At 32.6% G+C, this 21,658-nt stretch overlaps 1 protein-coding gene across 10 annotated transcripts in view; it reads left to right on the top strand.

Moving 5' to 3' along the window:
• Nucleotides 1–20,085, top strand: part of LOC118183479 (GATA-binding factor 2-like) — a 550,695-nt gene extending 530,610 nt beyond the window's left edge. For all 10 annotated transcript variants that reach the window (XM_085813406.1, XM_085813403.1, XM_085813408.1 and 7 more), the window contains one exon: nucleotides 15,012–20,085. In XM_085813406.1, coding sequence (XP_085669532.1) covers nucleotides 15,012–15,380 — 369 coding nt within the window. In that variant the 3' untranslated portion in view covers nucleotides 15,381–20,085. The remainder of the gene's footprint in view (nucleotides 1–15,011) is intronic.
• Nucleotides 20,086–21,658: the final 1,573 nt, after the last annotated feature.

Here is a 21,658-nt window from a genome sequence, read left to right as displayed (position 1 = left end):
ATCGGATGAATATGCTTTTCTGAAGATTGGCACATTTTATATTAAAAGCATTTCATAACTTTTTTAAATTCTAAATGAAGTACACCAATTCAGCAAATCCCATGTTGTACATTTTAAAAGAAAATCCCATATCGTGCATTATAGAAATGTGGAGCTACATACTAGATCTTATTAAAATCTAGAGCTCCGTATTACGAGGCAAGAGGAAAAAAAAAAAAAAAAAAAAAAAAAAAAAACACTTAAATAAGGAATACGTCTATTATAGTAAGTGAATATGGTATCGAGAAGAAACTGGCCCCTCCTACACAGTCGGAAAACTAGAACAGCTTAGGCGTTTCTTAAAAGAATGCGCAATTGTAGCAATTAAACAGGCCATCTGAATGGACAAAAGACCTTCGTACTGCGAATACAGGCTTCAGCGGGCTGCTTATAACGAGCTCATTGAATCACTGTCCGCCATACATACAACACTTATATTTTACTATTCAGAAAATTCTGAAATTTTTTATTATTTTTTTGTTAATAATACTCTGCTTTACCGAGAACGGCGCACTCTCTCAACGACTTGCCACTGTTTCCCAGAAACAGCGAAGACGACGTCGACATGCACGTCACGAACGGAAGTCCATGTGTGAGCAGGCAGCGGAAAAGAACGCACCTAATGAGAACCCGATAGAACATCCCCCTCCCTACCTCCTCCTTCTTCTTTATTAAAGAAAGTAGGGGGGTAGGGCGATAAGAACAAGAACGGAAGAAAATAACAGATACCCAGTCTGAAAGTGAAAACTGAAAAAATAGTAATGATAAAATAAAAAATAAGTAAATAAAAAAGGAAACTAACTTCCTGATCAAGAAAAAATTATAAATAGATATTTAATAAGTAAAGTATAAAAAATTTTATATAATCATAAGCCTGAAAAACGCGGTCGTTGATATATAACTGTATCATGAACATATCGTACTGCATTGGCTCATATATATAGCAACGGTGTTTTTATTTAAAATGCCCTTTAGAAAAATCACGTCTCTTCTACTGGCATATGCCATTTTCTTAACTTTTACGTTAAAAGAACGTAGCACTTTTACGTTAAAAGAGGATAACATTTTGACGTTTAAATGAAACATTCATTTGCAGAATATGCAGAGTGGTGTTAAGATTCTAGCATTCATTGTCAGAGACCTCAGCAGGAGTCGTTTGAGGCTGGCATACTGCCATTTTCTTAACTTTTACGTTAAAAGAATAGAACTTTTTTTTACGTTAAAAGAACATAACACTTTTACGTTAAAAGAGGATAACAATTTAACGTTAAAAAGAAACATATTCATTTGTAGAATGTGCCAGATGGTGTTAAAGATTCTGGTATTTATTGTCATGGACCTCAGCAGAAGTCGCTTGGGACAAGCCTGTCCATACTATGGCTGGTTCTGAACGATTACGTATATGTCATATGCTGAGTTCGATGATATGGTCAACAAAATATTTCCACTTTTGGCTGAGTTGGGAAAGGTTTGAACTGGAACATCGCCTTGCAAAATACCTTCAAAAACGTTGGATGACCTTTTTTAACGTAAAGCTGTCTTAATTCGAGTGACTGCAATTTTCGCCCCTTTCTTTAGTTGCAAGCGGTTAATTGCAGCTGCAAGCAAAATGATGTCATTTCGGACATTCAATGTCATTTATGATTATCAGATTTCGTTCAACTATTAATTATTGCCATCTATAATTATTTCAATTAAAAGGAAGTGCATTTGACTATTATCTCTTCTTAGTTACAGGAAGTAACTATTTTGAAGCTCAGTGTTTCAGTGGACGGCAATTTTTTTTTTCCAGTTCTTAATGATATTCTTCAAGCTTTCGTCACGTTCTCGGCGAATATTATCGCTTTCAGCATATGCAGTAACTATCATGAATCATTTTGGACCCAAGATTATAGCTCTAGTATAAAATCCTTTTTGGGCGTCTGTCCCATTGCTAATTATGGCATCCAACTAATAGTAACATAACCGGATGCGAAAGAACTGTGCTTCCGGTTAACCGGAAGTTAACACTTACCAACCAGCTATTTATGAAAGAAGAAACAACAAATGTATTATGAATTAAGTCATTATTGTGTTGTTCTGTCAGGTTCTCATTAAGTATATTATTATTCGTAACTAATTTTCTGCATTTTCGCACTTTAATATCAAAGTAATTCTTGAAAATAAACTTTAGTTAATTATTCTCTGTCCTTTAGTTTATAAGGTATTTGTCCAGCCTTCTTAGAATGCCTTCGTGGTGTAGTGGTCAGTACGCTCAGCGCGTATTCGAGAGTTCCGTGGTTCGAGTCCCGGCGAGGGCATTGCTGATTTTTCATGATTTCTGCTTCGAACTAATCTAATGTCTCTACAAGTTAATTAATCTCACTTGTTGTTTGAAATAGTTACTTTTTTAATAAATAAGGGGATTATCTGTAGGAATCTTTAAACCTGCAAATACTGATCCCTTTCGGATAATCGAAATTTTTTATATAGGTAGTCATTCTTCAGGAGGATGTTCAGAGAAATTTCAAACGATGCGACGACATGAAGTAAAATGTTTAAAAACTATTTCGGTAAATGTACTTAAAAAACAAATCGACGCTTGAAAATAAATTTTTGTTTAATTATGTTATTTTTTGTGAATAACCGGCTTACTACATGAAACAGTTATTTTTCTAAGTGGATTATCCGAAGGGGTCCTTTTAACTTTACAAAATCCTGTTCTCAGTCGGTTCGGAAAATCGAAATTTTACTGTAGGCGCAGCAATTATTCCAGACGATGTTCATAGAAATTTGATATGATGCGGCGATATTCATATATGCTTGAAGTAAGAAGCGTAAAAAATTATTTCGGTAGACTCATAATTTGGGTTAGGCAAGCATGAAGGTGTGGTCTTGCTTCATGAGAACCAGCAATTCGGGAATGGATGCGTCTCTTTAGCAGCCGATTAATCATCGAGGCGTCTCACACCTCCCCTTGCTCCTTATATTCATATAAAAAATGAGAGGGAAGACGCCAAGAAATCGTTGTGGGATTCAACCGGGTATGCGAACAGTTCTTGAATCCCAATTAACACAGTTTTTAAAAGAAATTGACGAAGAATGTTCTTGTCCAAGCGACAGCTCTGCTACATTTGCTACAGAGAATTCATTTATTGTAGACGTAATATAATTTTAATTATCCGTTTTCCAGATATTTGGATGCAAAGAAAAGTAGATTTACTTAATGCAAATATAGTGTAATTTCGATTATTCAGATTCTAAATATTTGAGTGAAAAAAAAATAGAATTTTGTTACCCAAGTCTCATCGTTTTTGGCTCTTGGACTATTAAATTTGTTGTTAATTCACTAAAATGCTTTCACAAAAGCGCATATTTTTATAAATTTAAGTCTATAATGTTTCAGTTTAATTTTTAGCTCAATTTACTCAGTTGATTAAAGTATGTTTGTATATATTTCATTCCAGGGAAAAAGCGAAGTAATATCTTTGTTTAATTTTAGAATAATTAAAAAAAAAAAAAAAAAAAAAAAAAAAAAAAAAAAAAAAAACTGGAAGCTTTCAGATTTTACATTACGCCCACAGGAGCGTTTTTTTAGCATTTTTTTGTGTTATCTTGATTTATTAAATATCGTGTTCTTCTCACTTAAACCACAAAATTCAGCTCAATAGCAATTTCGCAAAATAATTATAAAATGAGCATATCTTTAGAATTTTCGATACACAGTCTCGCGCGCTGGACATAAAAATGTTTTTATTTCCGTACAGTGTTGCCATCGCTCGCATTGAAGTCGTTGAGTTTGTTAATCAAAAGTTTGTTAAAGTTTTAGAGAATATGAAATAGATAATAACACAAATTCCAAGTTTGGGCTTCCAGATGCCCATATTCGGGTAGAAACGTACGTTATTCAAAATTGGGTGGCTCCAGGTACCGTTGTTTTATCATAATGCGAGAAACATACATACATTTATGCAGATTCTTCATTATTTAATTTCTTTAAATATAACGCAGGTCTGTAATATTTGTGGCAACAATTTGAAAAGCGAATCGACATTTATAGTGAACCAACGCAAAATGCCAAAACGAAATTAATAATCCTTCTGGGCAAATTGCCTCTTTGGACTAAAAATCCCAAGATTACACTTGCCTCGTTTCTGGGTTTAATAGAAATTCATTTTATCGTTTTGTTAACCTAAACTGAAAGAGAAATAGGTTGCGCGCTTAGGCAAATAATAAACATTTAATTGGTTAATTCTGTAAGGAAAATTTGCTTGATATTTTGTTTTACGGAAATAAACTATTTATTACTTATTATTATTATTTATAATTATCGTTGAAATAAAGTATGAGAAAATAAATTTTACTTTGTATTTTTTTAATAAAAAAATGTAAAGTAAAATTCCTTCATTGGTCTTATACAATAAATTTGAAATGGTGAATGCTGTCCCAGAGAATGGTTGCACCAGTGATTGAGTGGTTAAGAATTGCTAAATACTACAGTCTGTCATTGGTTCGAACCCAAGCGTATGAGCTGACTACATGGTTATCTTTCGTGGCTTTCTGTATGTGTTAACGTGATTATTTGATTATGGCAAAGCACTCGAGATCTATCAGCCTAACGGAAGGGGTGTTTTCTTGGAAGTCAGCCGTTTGCTATTCGAACCCTGGACCGAACTACCAATGTTCAGCGATTTTAACGCTCGGACGCTGGTGGTCCACGTGCAACGTGAATACAAGCCACTTAGAAAATCGAGGTAAATCCTAGTAAAATATTGATACTGAGTAGAATCTTTGCAGAATGTGGGTGCTTAGAAATCAGTCCATTTGAAATTTGACTTTAGAAACTGGTGATAGAGAAGCAGTGGTATTCTGCTAGATTCCAAGCCAAGCGTTCTTTAGCAATCCTGGATAAGAACAGAATAAATCCTATTGGTACTGATATTATTCAATGTTTTTGGATACGTTCATTTCCTTTTCTACCCACGATTGTTAACGAGTCTATCCATAGTCTGGTTTTGATATTAGGAACAATAACGTAATTAAGTCTTCCGAAATTATCCCTTACGGAACTAAGACGAAACTTAAAGCACGAATCCAGTAAAATCTCAAGAAATTTCGATTCGTCATTTCCTTTAGTACAACGATGAAAACTTCAATCAAAACATGAACTTCTATTCCTTTTAAGAAAGGAATGGGGGGAATCGAGATTTTTTATTTTGTTTCTTTCAACTCTACCTGGCTGATATGTGCGTAAAATAAGCTGTCCACTCCATCTGTGTGGCACAGGCGAGGAAATAATGACCCGCCAATTGTTCGGCAATTATTATTGTGTTATGCTAGTATTCTGTTTGTTGTGTTGCTTCTTTTTGTGTTCGTTATTTCGTTCGTTCCTTCCGAGTGTATGAATTTTCCTAACGCCGGACGGAAACTTGACGGGTAATAACAGTTAATTCCTAGACGGGATGTTTCGTCAAAGTGAAGTATCGTAATTGGGGAAAATTTGCGCTTTGCGAAAAACGGTAGCCCTTGAGAAAAAAAAAAAAAAAGAGAGACTCGTTCCTCCTTCGTTTAGCTTTTCTTGTTCTTTCTTTTTCTTTTCCGGGAGTCTGATTTTTATATGTACTTTTTATTTCGTTGAGAAAGTTGGACAGTTTTAACAACCACCTGCTAAAATATTAGTAGGTAGCAATTTACTCCTTTAATAAAGGTGACTGAAAATTTAAGATGACAGTAGTGTTATAACCTGGTAGAAATTGACATGAGGTTTTATACATCGCATATTGTTACTCGCACTATAAAAGAGCTCATACTAAGTAATGCTGCATATAATACCCCATAGGAGACGACAAAATTTGTTAGTCCAAAGGGGCTTTATCCCTGAGGGACTATTGTTTTCGTTTTGCGATTTTGCGTCGAATCACTCTGAACGCTCGTTTCACTTTTCAAACGTTTTTTCTTTTTTTGGCGGCAACAAATTCCACCAAATATGATCGCTCTGTATTATATTTGAAGAAATTAAATAACGAAGAACCTGCACAAATCTATGTATGTTTTTCGCACTGTACCTAAAGCCATCCAGTTTTGAATAAGGTAATCCTACTGCGAATATGGGTATCTGGAAGCCCAAATTTGGAATTTGTTTTATTATCAATTTTATATTTTGTAAATCTTTAACGAATTTTTGATTAATAGACTCAACGATTTCAAAGCCAGTAATGGCAAAATTGTACAAAAAAAAAAAAAAAACTATCCCCAGCGCGCGAGACTGTGTATAGGAAACTCTACAAGATATGCTTATTTTAGAATTATTCAGCGATATTGCTGTTAAATTGAATTTTATGGTTTAAGTGAGAAGAGCATGATATTTAATAAATAAAGGTCACACGCAAAATGTAAAAAAAAAAAAAAACAAGAAAAAAAAAAACGAAAAAAACCGCCCCTTAGGCCGTAATGTAAAGGTTAAAACCTTTCAGTTTTTTTTTTTTTTTTTTTTTTTTTTTTTTTTCATTTGGCTTAAATATTTAAAATATGCTGCATGGTACATAATGGAACAAAGCTAAATTTTAGCTCCATGTAAACAGTCTAAGTTAAAGCTAAAGTGCTGAAAAATTAAGGGCAAGCCAAATTTTGATTAAAACTTAGGAATAAAATGTCTAATATTCTTCTTCTTGTTTTATTCAGTTTCCAATTATGGATTTAAAATTTCATTAAATAGGTAGAAAACGTATTACAGTATTATGCACCTTAGGCGAAAATTCTTTGACTTAGAACTTCTAGGGAAAACGGGCTTGTTTTCCCATTGTACACCAAGAAGTTTTAAAAAGTTATAATTGATTAGCCTTTCTAGCTCCTAAAAATTAAACTCGTTCGGCTATTAGTGAGTCCTGTCATGGTAATTATTGCTGTTAAACAAATTTCTGTATGACAAGTTATCAAGCGGAATATTTAAATTGGAAGTAATTAAGATTGCAACATTATCTGCGAATTCCAGTAATTGTGCAGAAAAATAAAAGGAATAAAAAAGTAAAAAATTTGCATTCTGAGTATACTTAAGGTTACAAATCTAACACTTCAAAGAAGATTGGTACAATAAAATAAGAATGTGCGATAAAATGTACAAAATAAATTATTATTTTATTACTTTGAAGCTTTTGCGCAAGTATTAGGCAATTTATTACGATTAATTAATATACATATAGATATTCATATGAACTATGTTAAAGAACTGGTCGCGCAGGCGGTTATTTGGAATAAAATTAAGCAAAAATTTAATTAGAAATCTGAAAAGAGTCAGAGAAACGACAATTTTAATGCACATAATAATAATAATAATTTAATAAGATTGATAATAATAAAAAGGCTACAAAATGAAATAACTTTTCTCGTTTCCGTCTTTCTCTTAACGCAAATATTTGGAATGTTTTTGAAATTATTATTCAATGAATGCCTATTATATACGATCTCCATTAAAAGATGCAGATTACATGTATAAATTTTCCGTTATGCCACATATTCCCCAAACACGAAGATGGGGTGGGAGGAAAGCTGTGGATTTTGCAAACCATGTTGCCGTATTCAATCTTTCGTACAACACGCAAAGCCAGTGGAAATTGATTTCGTTTTGAACCCAAATCGCGTGCAGATTCGACAACTGTTTAGACTTCCTCTCCGTCGACAAACACATCCATCCTCTCTTAAATAAAATAATATACGAAAACACGGAGGGAAGATAATAAAAGAGGTCAAATACGAGCAAAAAAAGGAACTTATGAGAACTCCTATTTTATGAGCTGTTAATTACCGGCATAACCAATTAACCACTTTAAAGGCCAGTAATCGATGTGGAAAAATTGGCTTTAAATCGGAACCGTTCTCATGGATTTTCAGTTGTGCTATCGGCGTAGCCGCGAAAGAAAAACACAAATTCGCCAGGGAACAATCGACGTCATTTCAATGGAGAATGCAATGTTTCTTCGACCTCGCTTGAAGAGCTTCCAATTTGGTTTTTTGCTTTACTTTATAAACAATGTGCCTTTCTGTATGCGTTTTTTACCCTCGATCAGGCTTTAGACAGAATCGTTTGTTAAGGTACATATGTAAAAATAATGGTTTATGAGAAGGATGAGACCTAATGCCCTTATTCAAAAGTCTTTTGCTGGTTGTATATATCATTCTATTTATTTTCAGTCGATAGCTACCAGTTTAAAAGGACCATAGAACGGCTTTTGATGTTTCAGATAATGAACCTTGCTTTTGTTTCGACGTGTGCCGTTTTTGTTTGTGGGCCAAGTAGTTTATGTGTGTGTTTCCTTCAGCTTACGGCCAAAAATATTAAATACTTTCCAAGCGTCCTATTTCGAAATTTAACAATTTAAAGTTACTTTGTAATCTAATAGAATGTCTCTGGTTGGTTTAAGGAGTTCAGAAAGACTGTACAATTTCGCGGAAATAATTTTTGTATGTTAGTTTTGAAACGGCATTTTGCCGTTTCAAATTTTGACATTTTGCTATTAATTGTAAGATTGTATTTGATTCGTATGTATTTGAAGTTTTAAAACAAATGATATAAAAAAATTATTAAATTCCTACTTAGGTAAACAAAGAAAACATTTATTTTAGATACCTTTTATTTAACATTGTTAATTTTTTTTTTTTTTTTCCTTTTCTAATTTATGAAGCTGATGGTCTATAATTTCTCATTCTATCCATCTCTTGTATCCATCATTCTATCCATCTCATTATTGCAAGGAACCTTTCCAGTGAGTTTCGAGCAGTCCAGTTCTTCAATTAATATTCCATCTAATGATTTCACACGACTCAAGGCGACATATGCTTGACCTGCTGCGAAGAGTTTTTGTTTTGCAAGGAACCCATTTTAAAGGGTTATATTTTAAACATATACTATTATCACGTTAACATAGAAATGGGGGGGGGAGAATTTCTGCTACATAATGGGACATTACATTCGCTTCATCCAAATTTATAAAACTACAATTCTCTAATTCCATACACTTTAAAAATCTTTAGAACTCTGTCTTACTGTTGCCACTTATTTTTGTTAAATATTACAATCCCATTTATCACAGTCCTGTACTATAATTTATAAGTTGTTATAAAATTAATTTTTACAGCACCAGAGAATTCCTAATAAACGGTTATTATTTGAAGTCTTATAATATATTTAATAAAAACAGCGTATCTTTAGGTCCGACAAACAGGAATAAATAAGTAGGAATTGACTTTGATATGTGAAAATATTAACACTACAAGTTTTAAAAAAAAATGTATTTGAACTTGAGTAAGTAAATAAAAAGTATCTTATTAACGATTGAGAATTTGAACAAGATATAGGGAGAGTGGGAGCTAATACTAGGAATTTAATAAAATGTATTCTCGATTAAGAATCGTATGTGGAAACTGTCTTTTTGAAGAGGGTTCTTTGTTTTAATACTAAATTATTATCTCACAAAAAGTCCAAACGATGTTCCAGGATCTATACACAAAGCTTCTTTGAAGATACCTATGATTCATAACAGATATATAGACTGCTTCCACAGCCAGCCATCGGCATTCTTTGAAGCAAATGTGTTCACACGTGGAACGTGTGATCTACGCTAGAAGGAGGAGCAAGGAGTTTTTGAAGAGAAACCGAGTCGCGTGGAAATCAGAGCACCACGGATGTGGCACCATTGTACGAATATTGGAAGGGGAGAAGAAAGGCATTTTCTGTTGTTCTAACCGTACACAATGTAACAGGAAGGTACAGCCAGTGTGGCGCGACTAAGAACTATTATGCTTGCTCGTCTGTCCAGCCAGTTCGTACGACACCCCATCTCTCCCTCGTCTTTAATTGGGTCGCTTCCCTCATTGGTATTCTCTGCCAATCGTGCCGGTTATTTTTTCTCTCCTCTCTTCTTCGGCTATTTATTTAATCCCTCTTCTTTAGGCTGTCACCGTCGTTTCGTTTTTGTGCTTGCTCACTGGACCCATTGCCGCTTCTGTTAGAGTCCTAAATAATAATAATAATATACGACAAATAAAGAATGGAGCCGGTACATCGGAGTTTTTTTTTTTTTTTTTTTTTCTTTTTGGTCTCTTCTTCTCCCTTTATATCCCCCTCCTTTTTTACCTCCATTCTCTTAAATAGGGGAGAGTGACATTTCTGCGCTTACGTGCGTGCGTTTGTTAAGCATTTGTGGTTTGTAATGGCAGCGTACGCTAATTTGCTAGATCACAAATCGGAAAGAAAATATGTATTTGAAAATCAAATTAAATGCATTTTTGCATGATTCTGCGAACAGAATAACAGTAAGTTTTAATTATACTTTTAATATTTGTTGCATAAAATGTAATCGAAAATAGCAAAATCAATTAATTCAGCATTTCTACATTTAAAAAACTGAAATATATACATTAAAAATATTAAAAGTTTCAGATTTTAAATTACTTCAAAAGGGGCGTATTTTTAACATTCTGTGTGCTACCTTTATTTATTAAATATAATGAATTTATTAAATATAAAATTCAGTTCAACACCAATATCGCAAAATAATTTTAAAATGAGCATATCTTTAGGATTTGCGATACACAGACTCGCGCGCTGGAGATAAAAATGTTTTTCCTGTACAACGTTGCCATTGTTTGCTTTGAAATCCTTGAGTTTGTTAATAAAAAAATTGTTAAAGTTTTACAAAATAAGAAATCGATAATAAAATAAATTCGAAATTTCAAATTTGGGCTTCCAGATGCCCCTATTCGCAGGAGGATTACGTCATTCAAAACTGGATGGCTCTAGGAACAGTTGTTTTATCACAATGCGAGAAAATTTATGCAGATTCTTCATTATTTAATTTCTTCAAATATAACACAGGGCGATAATATTAGGTGGCAACAGTTTGAAAAGTGAAACGGACATTCATAGTGATTCGACGCAAAATCGCAAAGCGAAAACAATAGCACCTCAGGGACAAAGCCTCTTTGGACTAAAAAAAAAATTCTACCTCAGCGTGCAAGGTTATCTTTTGGAAATTCTAATGCTATGTTGTTTCTAAATATTTTTAGCCCAAAGGACAGTAGCCGAAATGCTCTTGAAACGTGTATGTGTGTGTAAATGAAAAAACGCTCCTTTGAATTATATGCCTGTTGCTTAGCCAACAGACATATAATTCGTATTTTTTTCTGGGAATGAGGTAGTTCTATTTTGCCTCCAACTAAAACTAACAATTATTTTTTTTAGTAATCCATTACATCTTTTCAGCAACTATTAAACTCGACGATTCACTATTTGAACTTACCTTTGGGTCTTATAGTGAAAAGCATAACTTCTGGAAATCCAACTGTGCATAACCGTCGTTTATTATAAGTTATTTATTATAGAGCAGTATAATAAATTTAGAAATGATGTTAAGAAAACAAAACCTAGCGTGAAAAAGGAAAATGAAAATTTCCTTAATGTTATAACACCTTCTTATGAAAGCAGCTTTCCCAGCAAACTCGTAAGCTATGCAGGAAAGCTGATGTATAAATTTGAGTTGGAGCAATTGATTTGGAAATTTTGTACATAAATCATACAGCGTTTATGTAGGAAATCTGACTGAAGATGTGTCTATCAATATTCAAGTTTTTGTTCACTCAGATGCTGCGATGAAGAGAAATGCTCCTTCTGTAATTGATTTCTACTTTCTTTCGTACGAGAGATTTTCCAGTGAATTAGCTATAAAAAATTAATTAATTGTAAAATTTGACAGAAATTGCTTTTTAAGCAATAAATGTTTGTAATAAATTTCACGCCTAAGCATTAGCGGAATCAGAAACTGAATTTTCGGCATTATTGAGGCAAGATAACTCTTAATGCATTAACTTGCCTCAATCACAAAAAGTCCAAACGATGTTCCAGGATCTATACACAAAGCTTTAAAAAGCAATAAAAAAATTCAAGCACGTTTACCAATGTGTAATTGATAAGAAGGGGGAAAAAACTATCTACGAGATACAGCTATGATATTTGTAAATAAATAATCATTTTTATTAGGTTGAGATACAAATTACAGATCCATGTTTTGCACCCTTAACGCGAATTTGGAGAGAAGGCAATTAATTTTTTGTTCTTTGTTGTTTCATAAACCTCTTCACCAGAAGAATTTCGGTTTCGAGCGTTGTCGGCCCGGAAACAACGCCAATGGATTTGAAGGCTACAAAGAGGAAGAAGACAACAACAAATAAAAACCCAGCTCTGCCAGCGAGAGAGGAAACAACGGCTTCAGAAATAAATGGAAAGAAGGGGCCAGGAGCAGTCGTGACAGGTGACACACAAAGGACCCCCTTCTCTTCTCGACGCAGATGTGTCAGGGACCTCAGCGGAGGAAGTGACGGACGCGAGCCGCATACCAAATCGCCTCGCCTCCCTCCGGCTGTGGCCGCCTTCGAATGGATCGTCCACCGATCTTCCCATGCTGTGGTCGGTCGACTTTCCTCTTTGCCACCTGCATGTTCAGCCCTATCTGTTGCTCGGGGCGACTGCCTGCAAGCAGTTTTCTCCTCCAAACTGCAATGCTTAATATCGCAATGTCAAATATATATTGAACAATTCTTCAGCCTAATGCTGAATAACTTTAGCATACGGAATTCACCTTCTAGAGCACTTTTACACACCTACTCGAACTTTCGCACACCAATTGCTGAATAGATAAGAACATGAGTTACTTTATCGTTCTTTCCCTGTTCGATAGAAAAAAATGAATAGCTTCACGAAGTTTGTGCAGGTTTTTTTCCAACAGAATGCGAATCTTTAGAAATTCCTTTGATGGTCATTTGCAGTAGTAAAACATCTAACCTATTAGCAGCAGAAAGCTGGCATGCATATCACCTGAACGATCTTCATAATTATCACAATTTATTTACAAGAGTTTTATCATTATATTCAAAACACTTTCAATCAATCAATATTACGTTACAAGTTAGATGAGGCATTCATCCTTTCATGCTGTAGTTCTGCTATTATCAGACTAACGTATTTAGTATTTGAAATAAATTTAGAATAATAAATAGATAAAAATGAAAATTTTCATTAAATTTAAACGCCAGTTATACATTTTTCGTTGCAGTTCTGTTATGCATGTAAAAAGATTTATTTGCATTTACTAATTTTGAAGAAGTGTTGGATGGTTATATATTTAAACTAAAAGTGTATTTCACTGAAAAACTTCCCCCCATTAGTTAATAAGTACAAAATATCGTAAATTTTAACATCACGGGGCATTTGACTTTAATGAATTATTTGTTAAGAATTTTTAATAAAGCAAATGTATTAAATAAAAAAAATTCATTATTTTTTATTCAAGATACCATTTAATACCAAATGTATGAAATAAAAAAATTTTTTAAAATAATTTAATTATTTAGATGCCCTCTTTTTTTTTTTTTTTTTTTTTTAATCCAGCCCATTTTTCTGAGCATTCAGGAAATGTGTAAATTCGCATATAGATTTATCAAATGAAAATGATCTGACTGTTAATTACACCGATAAATTATGCACTATTGAAGGAGAACTAGACAACCAACAAGATTTCCTAGGATGAATAGGTAATTTAAAATCATTGCGATTTTTTGCTTATCATAGCTAAAATCTAGAAAAAAAAATTTGAGCCTATGCTTTAACACATTATGATCTCGATGTCCTTTGCTCTTCTAGCAGTTGATTTCGGTTACATACATATCTAAAATAATTTATCTTCTTTTAATATAAAGCAACCTCTGAGAGAGATGGAATAAAGAAGAAGTCCCCTAACTCTGCAAGGTGCAACATGCAACAAGTGTTTAGTGCGTGCTTAGAAGCCACATTGCGTGACAAAACACATCACTAATACTTCCTGCCAACAGTGTTAATTGGGGGCTCGCGGGGGGAAAAAAATCAGAAAAACAAAAAAAGGAATAAAAAAAAGTAACCAAAAGCAGAGGGCATACATTACTCCTTTTTTATTATTATTATTTTTTTTTTTTTCTAAAAAATATATAGTCAGTTAGAGGGAGTGGAGAGAAATGCTTCTCACAATAAGACTCCATTTTGAGTTCTGGACACCGAATTTGCAAGTCATTTTCTTTGGCAATGACCATTCCTACGAACAATGAAAGAGAGGCCGATTAAGATGCATTACCTTCGCGTCGGTCTTCCAAAGTAATTATTATGAAGTACAGAAGAGGGGGGTTGTAAAGTCCGGCCTTACGCTGTCACCGAAGTAACAGACGTTGTGCACGCAATGCGGTTTCCGGACTTTTGTTGTTGTGTTTGTTTCCATTCAGCTTTATTATTGCTGTTTTGGCTCTGCTGTATTGCAAAACGTTTTCTCTGCTAGTTAGGATAAACGTTAAAATCGGATTTGCAGAAGTGTTATAAAAATAAGTAACAATGTGATGTGGGCACTATCTGATAGTTGGTGTTAAGTAATCCTCTAGGACACAGAGATTCTTTCCCGTATAGCAAACTATTAATTGGTATTTCTCCTTTTGGGTGTCCAGCTTGGTACAAATTTACTAATACCCAGTGTCTTATTTTATTCCTTCAAAACCTGTTTTTAAAATCAACAGCAAAGATAAGGTAAGGCAGAAATAATTATGTTTATAATTTTAACATTAATAATAGTTTATTTTCGACTTAATTTCGAAAAGAAAAATAAAATATCGTTTCAATTGGAAATACTGTCTATTAATAATCAGCTAAATAACTGGAACTGCAGAAATTTGAATCTGATTCACTCTGCTATTTAAGATTTTCATGGAATATATGACGTAATAACGATATATACATTCTTTTGGCCGCGAAATAATGCATGTTATGCTAAAACTTTATGACCATCACGGTTATTTTACGGCCATAAAGGATCTATTAATGTTTCGTGAAATATTTGACCTGCTGAAACTTTTAATTCGTCTGTACTTTCATTTTTTCATCATGTTCTTAATTGATTATTTATTAATTTCTTTTTACATTTTCTCAGGTGAACCGACCTCTTACCATGAAGAAGGAAGGCATTCAAACACGAAACCGAAAACTCTCATCAAAGAGCAAGAAAAAGAAAGGCTGCCTTGCCATTCCTGAATGTCTGAAACCTCTGGACAAGCCTTTTTCCAGCTTTGGGCCTGCCGGCCAACTTGGTTCGATGTCTGTGACCATGAATCATTATATGCACCAGAGCAATATGAACATCTCAATGGCAGGATCTTTCGTCACATCGCCTCCCATGCACATGAACAGCGCGCCGGGACTTTCTAGCCTGTCTTTGTCATCCAGCGGTGCGCCACTGCCGCTGGGGACAGGAGGCTTGGGTCTAGCCACTTCCAACAGCATGGTTGGAGCCATGGCTTGACATAGGGCTCCACCGCAACCAGGCCTCGGTTGCTGGGACGTGGGCCATCATCATCATCATGATAAGGGGGCCTCTGTGGCACTGGCATCTTGCGCACAGCTCTGGACTCAATTTCCGAACTCACTATCTGGCGGTCCGGAAGGATCGTCACCTCTTTGTTCCGGACTTTCGGATTATAAAGAGTGAACAAATGAATTGACACCATCGAGCAATGGCGTTTTGATAGGAAGTGTATCGTTGCCGGAGTAGGAAAGGATCTGCTCCAGAAAGCAGATTTCCTAAGAGCAATGTGATCCCAACAAATGAAAGCCCAGACTTTGCACTTGAAATAGAGAATGAGATGTTCAAATATATATATATATATATATATATATATATATAAATTGGTTATATCACAAATGGGAAGAGTCGTGTCATGTATGTCCCGATTCATTCAATAATTTTCCCAACCACGCACATGTGCTCTAAATCATCGATGTCACGCTGACATATGAAACAAAATTATATCAACGTCCATCTGAATCATCCGGCTCCGAACCTGCCTTATCGAAACGTAAATGGGGACTTAATTGCTCTTTGTGTCTTCACAAAATTTGACTGGCAAAAATGGACTGATCACGAAGCTTAATTTTTTGCTGAGGACCGGATCTGTCTTTCGACGAAAAATATGGTTGTAAAGTGTAGCAATGGCTTCGGCCTGTCAGAATTTGTTTTCGCAGAAAAGGTTTTTATGTGAAAGAAATATGGTGTTTTCTACAGATATGTGAACTGCTTTATCTCGAAATTTTTTTTTCTCAGATTTTACTTTTGTCATCAATTCCCCCCCTCCACAATTTTCAGGATCAAAAGTACCATTGTATTTCTTTCACTTTGTACTTCTCAGGTCGGGAATAATGTAATTTTACAATACAATAATCAATTAATAACAGAACCTGATTGATTTCGATACTTCATTCCCTCCTTCGAATATCGAAATCAATCAAAATCGCTTGTGGCATTTTGACCAAATCTGATGGCCGGCTTCACTCGGGACATGGAATTTTTGCAACTGGTTTTCGTGGAAAACTGAAACAAATGGAACCTTTTGCATTTAAAAAATTGTACATTGAGTGTACCTATTGCATTTCAAAAAATCTTCATTTTACAAAATATTATATTTATTTCAGTAACAAAAACAATGCCTTTTACGTCCACTTTATTACTCTCGATCAATATGCTGTGTTGTAAGGCAGGTAACCTTGCAAGGAGCAATAATAAACCAAAGTATGGCAGATTTTTTTTTTCTTACATCCAAAATTTGCAGTTTGAATATCCTAAAAACGATTATTTTAACGTAACTATGAAATATTATTGAAAGACACATTCTTAAAAGCGAATTTTAAATTAATTGCACATGAAAAATATAAAAATACAGTATTAATTTTCCCTTGCATAAAATAAACGATTTCTTGTAATAATAATGTATTTTAACAATTTCACAATGTATTTTAAAAATTGCTTTTAATCCCTGTTTTATTGTCGAAGAAAATTTAGATTTGTTTAGTCTGCTGTATTTTATTTAATCTTCTTCATTGAGGAATATTTAATGTAAACATCAAATATGCTTCTACATCTATTATAAAATTCAGAAACCAATTAAGGTAGAAAAATATAAATTTCGGAAAAAAATATTATTCCTTATGAACCGAAAGATGCTTTATGTGTTTTAGTTTAGAAAAAGAAAATTATATGTAAAATTATGCTAAGCGAAATAAGCGTTATAAATTCTGTTTGACATTTGCCGTTGTTTAACTTACATAAAAAGAAGGGTAATATATATGTGAAATATTTTAAGTGCAACTTTAGATGCAAAATTCTTTAATCTTTTTGTTAAAATGCTAATTTTATATTCATAAATAAATAACGCATTATTTGAATTTTAGCTTAACAGCAGCAGATTTTGTATTTTCAAAACCAACTGCAAAACTAAAAATAACTTGTAAAATTTAAATTAATTTCTTTGTTTAAACTTAAGTTGAAATGAAAACGCGTCGCGTTTTAAGCAATAATTTTATTATTCAATCTTAATATTTTATTATTTAATTTAATCAAAAGTATTTTATTTTGTTAGCTAATCAGTCGTTGAGATAAAGCTCAAGAAAAGAATGTTTTGCATTATAGTAAACCAGACACCATACAGATACAGGGTATCAACCAATATCTTTTTTTTTTTTTTTTTTTTTTTTTCATCGAAACCTAATACATTTACTTCTGCTTACATATTAACTCGTACTATATCGACAATACTGATGAAAACTTATCTAATGATGAATCAAACTGCAAATTTTACCCACTTTAAAACTGCAAATACATAGTATTTTGCATTAAATATAGTATCAACTATTATTTTTTCTTTCTTTTGCGATGGTGAAAATGAGAAATAAAGTTTGAAAGCAAACGAATTATCTGCATATATATATATATATATATATATATATATACATAGTTTTTAAACTAAAAATGTTCTCGGCGAATTTCAGTTTTACTGAGATGCATCGAAACTTGTAAATACGCGCTTAGAGACCCCTCGGTTAAATAACTATACCTCCACTTCAAAGCACTCAATGAAGATTGATTCACATTTAGCAGTGAATTGAACGATCTATATTTACTTTTATATGTAATTTTAATGCGCTGAAAAAATTCTGTATAGTTTTATGTTGAATACTATAGGTAGACATCACACAAAATTTTCATCAATTAATACGATTACGGTATGATTATCTTAAATTTTATATGCGAATGTAAGTGAAGAGGGCTATAAAAATGTTCCCCGATTCTCAGTGAATGTTAAGAATTTTTTTAAGTAAATTTCGACTATTAAATTTAAAAGAGAAAAGAAAAAAAAAAAAAAAAAATTGTACCAGGTACGTAATATGTGGAGTTAGAAATAATCACAGTAATTTGGCAAATGTTCACATGAATTATAAAATGGATAAAACTGTATATTAAATGCTTTTAAAATCATATCGATTAATAAGCTTATTAAAAATAAAACAAAGTTTAAAATACTTAAGAAGTGCATTTCTTGTTTTTATTGCGTACAGTTTCGTTTGAAGATAAATTTAAAAACCTATCGTTTGCCAAATCAACTCTCAAAACCCCGACTACCCGAATGCAAAATATTAAATTAAAGATCTATGTTTTGCGCAGTGGCAATAATTAAAAAAAAAATGTTGCAGTGCAGCGTACCAGTTCAAAAATTTTAGAATGACTCTTCTAAAAACGTTTCTAAATGGGAAAAAAAATTGAGAGATGTTTCGAATCAATTTTTTTAATTCTCATTTAATATTTGCATAAAATACTATTAAGCATTCCATTAAAATATGAATTAGAAAATACGTGTAAAATTAATATATAATTTATGATTATAACTAATCAAATTTTTATAACTGATCTTCTGAATTATATGTAATCGAACTGATTTGGAATTAGAAATAATGTAGAATTAAGTCTAATTATAACCAAATAAATAATTTATGATGTTTTTATTGAATTATGAAATTATGAGTAAGTAATTAGACAGTTTATTATGCATAACGTAATTATTTGTTTGATCGAGAGTAAATAAATATTGTTACATAAATTTTGATTAAATAGTTAAATTTTATATTCGGTTACGATTAAATTTTTAAATTTAAAACGAATAAAAAACAAGTCGAAATTACTTCTATGTTTAAAATTATTAAATTTTCTGGTTAATATATACAAATGCCAAAAAATATTATTCCTTTTCTTTTCCTTTGGAATACTTATATTGATACAAAATAATAATGACCAGTATCCCAAGATATATACTAAATTTCAAAACTTTAACTTTGATTTAAATTTTGATGCTTATTAATTGCACGTATTCAAACAAAGTATTTTTAAATGTATCTGTTAGGGTTCTGACGTCGTCTCTGATGAGAGTTTAATATGTGCATCAGATTAAAAATATTAATACTCAAATAATAAACCATAGCTTGAATATAATATAAAGTGCTTGCAAGACAATTAAATAACCAAAAATTATATTTTATGTTTATTGTAGGCTTTTTAAAGAACACCTAAAATTGTATTTATTGCATGTATCAAATATTTTAAAAATTGCACAAAATGCAAAAGATTTTTAATGTGAAAAAAAGCCGCATTTTGCAGTCTTTGAACTCAAGTCGCTTTAAAAACAAATAACACATACAATATTTAAATGGAATTAAGTATGTTACTATGATTTTATTTGACCGCCAATTTCGAAATCCAAAAATTTAATTTAGAAGCTTTCTCATATACATCCACAAATCCAGTGGCTGAGAAACACAAGCTGCAATTGTTGGAAAACACGAAGCTGTACTTCTCCATTTATTACTGCTAAACTTGAATCAATCTACATATTGTATACATAAGAATAAAGCGCTTGGAATAAATGAAAAAAATCTCCATTGAATAAAACGAAGATGCTGAATAAATTTTTATGGACTTCACAGCATTGGGGGTCACTGTCTCGTCTAGAGATGTATCATGTCTCGTCGTAGCTTGGCTGAGTGTACTTTTCATACTCGTGTACTGTGCATTAATAATATATATAAATATACATAGAGAAAAGTTCCTTCTTAATTGATACATACATACTGCTGTACATAAAATCATTTCATCTTGCACCAATAAAAACTAAAGGAAGGTGGTATTTGTGGCTTTCATTTCTTTTAACAGATATTCATACACGAAGGACGATGTCCAATAACACTTGAAAAACTTTACATACGTTTCATAGCTACATATATGAGATTTATTAAATGGGATGGGAAATTTAAGGCTGGAATATTATATAGGGTGTTCCGAAAGTTCGGCATCGCAAGGAAATTTATTGAATCCCTTACTTTAAATAAATATATTGACTTAAACAAATGCATCCACACTGAACTCTCAGCATTCGGTCAATGCTGCGGTCCAGTCACATAAATTTGATGTCGGCAATGATAAATTTGATGGCAAGGGTAGAAGAAGCTTCCTTTCTGATGCTTCAGACCAATGAGGTTCTAGATGGTAAACTAAGCTTTGGTAAATATCAAGTGGTACTTAAATTTGGGCCAAATGAGATTTACTGGGGAATCTTATCTAGTATTCTGTTGATATGAGATTCTTTCTTAATCATAATGCTGGCATTATCATACACCTTGAATAAAATCGGAGGTATGATATACTTTAAAAAATAATGTAGACTGCGCAAAAAGAGGGGGTGAGCAGTTCTATATCTCCCGTTCTACTGCGCCGATCGACGAAATTCAAATTGCGCTTTTCATGGCGCGAAAGTCTAATTAGTAAAATCAGTACAACATATTTTGTTTGTAAGAAAGGTAACCTTTAATTCATCTAGCCGCTTGCATGTGAAAAACTTACAACAGTTGTTTTTAACTAGAAAAAAACACATAACAATTTTAATTAGTCGATAACTAGATGATCAGTAACTATATTAATACAGATGAATTTTGAGTTTGAGTTTCTTATCAATAATTTATCATTTAATTTCTTTAACGGACATACTAAATTGGAAAGAAAAATTAAATGCCTTACGCTTTTCCGATTGGCAACACAGCTCGTGGAATACAAGAATATTTTACATCGTGGCAACACATTTCTTTTAAATTTAATGCTTTTATCAAATTTCAGAGACAAACAAGACAATTTGAAATCGCCGAGTTTTTTAATTAAATTTAAAACATGAATTTCTAATATTTTAAGGAAAGGTCAAAATTTCTTGAAATTCGCACCAAACATGAAAGAAATTTGCAATTCAAAATTGCGAGTTCTATAGGCACGTGGCTTCAGAGGTTTTTATAATAAAGAACTATGTATGTTCATGGTTCTAAGAGTCACCGTTTTGCAGAATATGGGGAGTATACATGCATATAGATCCTTCATTATCAGTAATAGAGGTAAATAAAATGAAAGCTTTCACAAACTTTACTATAGAAGAAGCAAATAAAATTTCATGCTTTTATTCGGTAACAAAATTTCCAATGACATAAAAATATACTTTTGCTATTTTATAGCTGAAGTTATACTCGTCTTTAAATACATAATTTTAATAAAAAAATTGGTTTTCATACTTTTGAAACTTTAATCTCACAAGATGAAGTTCTTTTATCTTATGTGGAGTGAGAAAAAACAAAAAAAAATTTAATGTTTATCAATATAATCTGTTTCCTAAAAATTACAAACTATATAAGGTTCTAGTTAAATTGATTGTCCATAACAAC

This window comes from Stegodyphus dumicola, chromosome 3 (genome assembly GCF_044657685.1).
Source record: "Stegodyphus dumicola isolate Sdum_Otavi_A_Nest chromosome 3, ASM4465768v1".
Lineage (NCBI taxonomy): Eukaryota > Metazoa > Arthropoda > Arachnida > Araneae > Eresidae > Stegodyphus > Stegodyphus dumicola.
The sequence above is the reverse complement of the archived record's forward strand: the minus strand, read 5'-3'. Positions and strand labels throughout refer to the sequence as shown.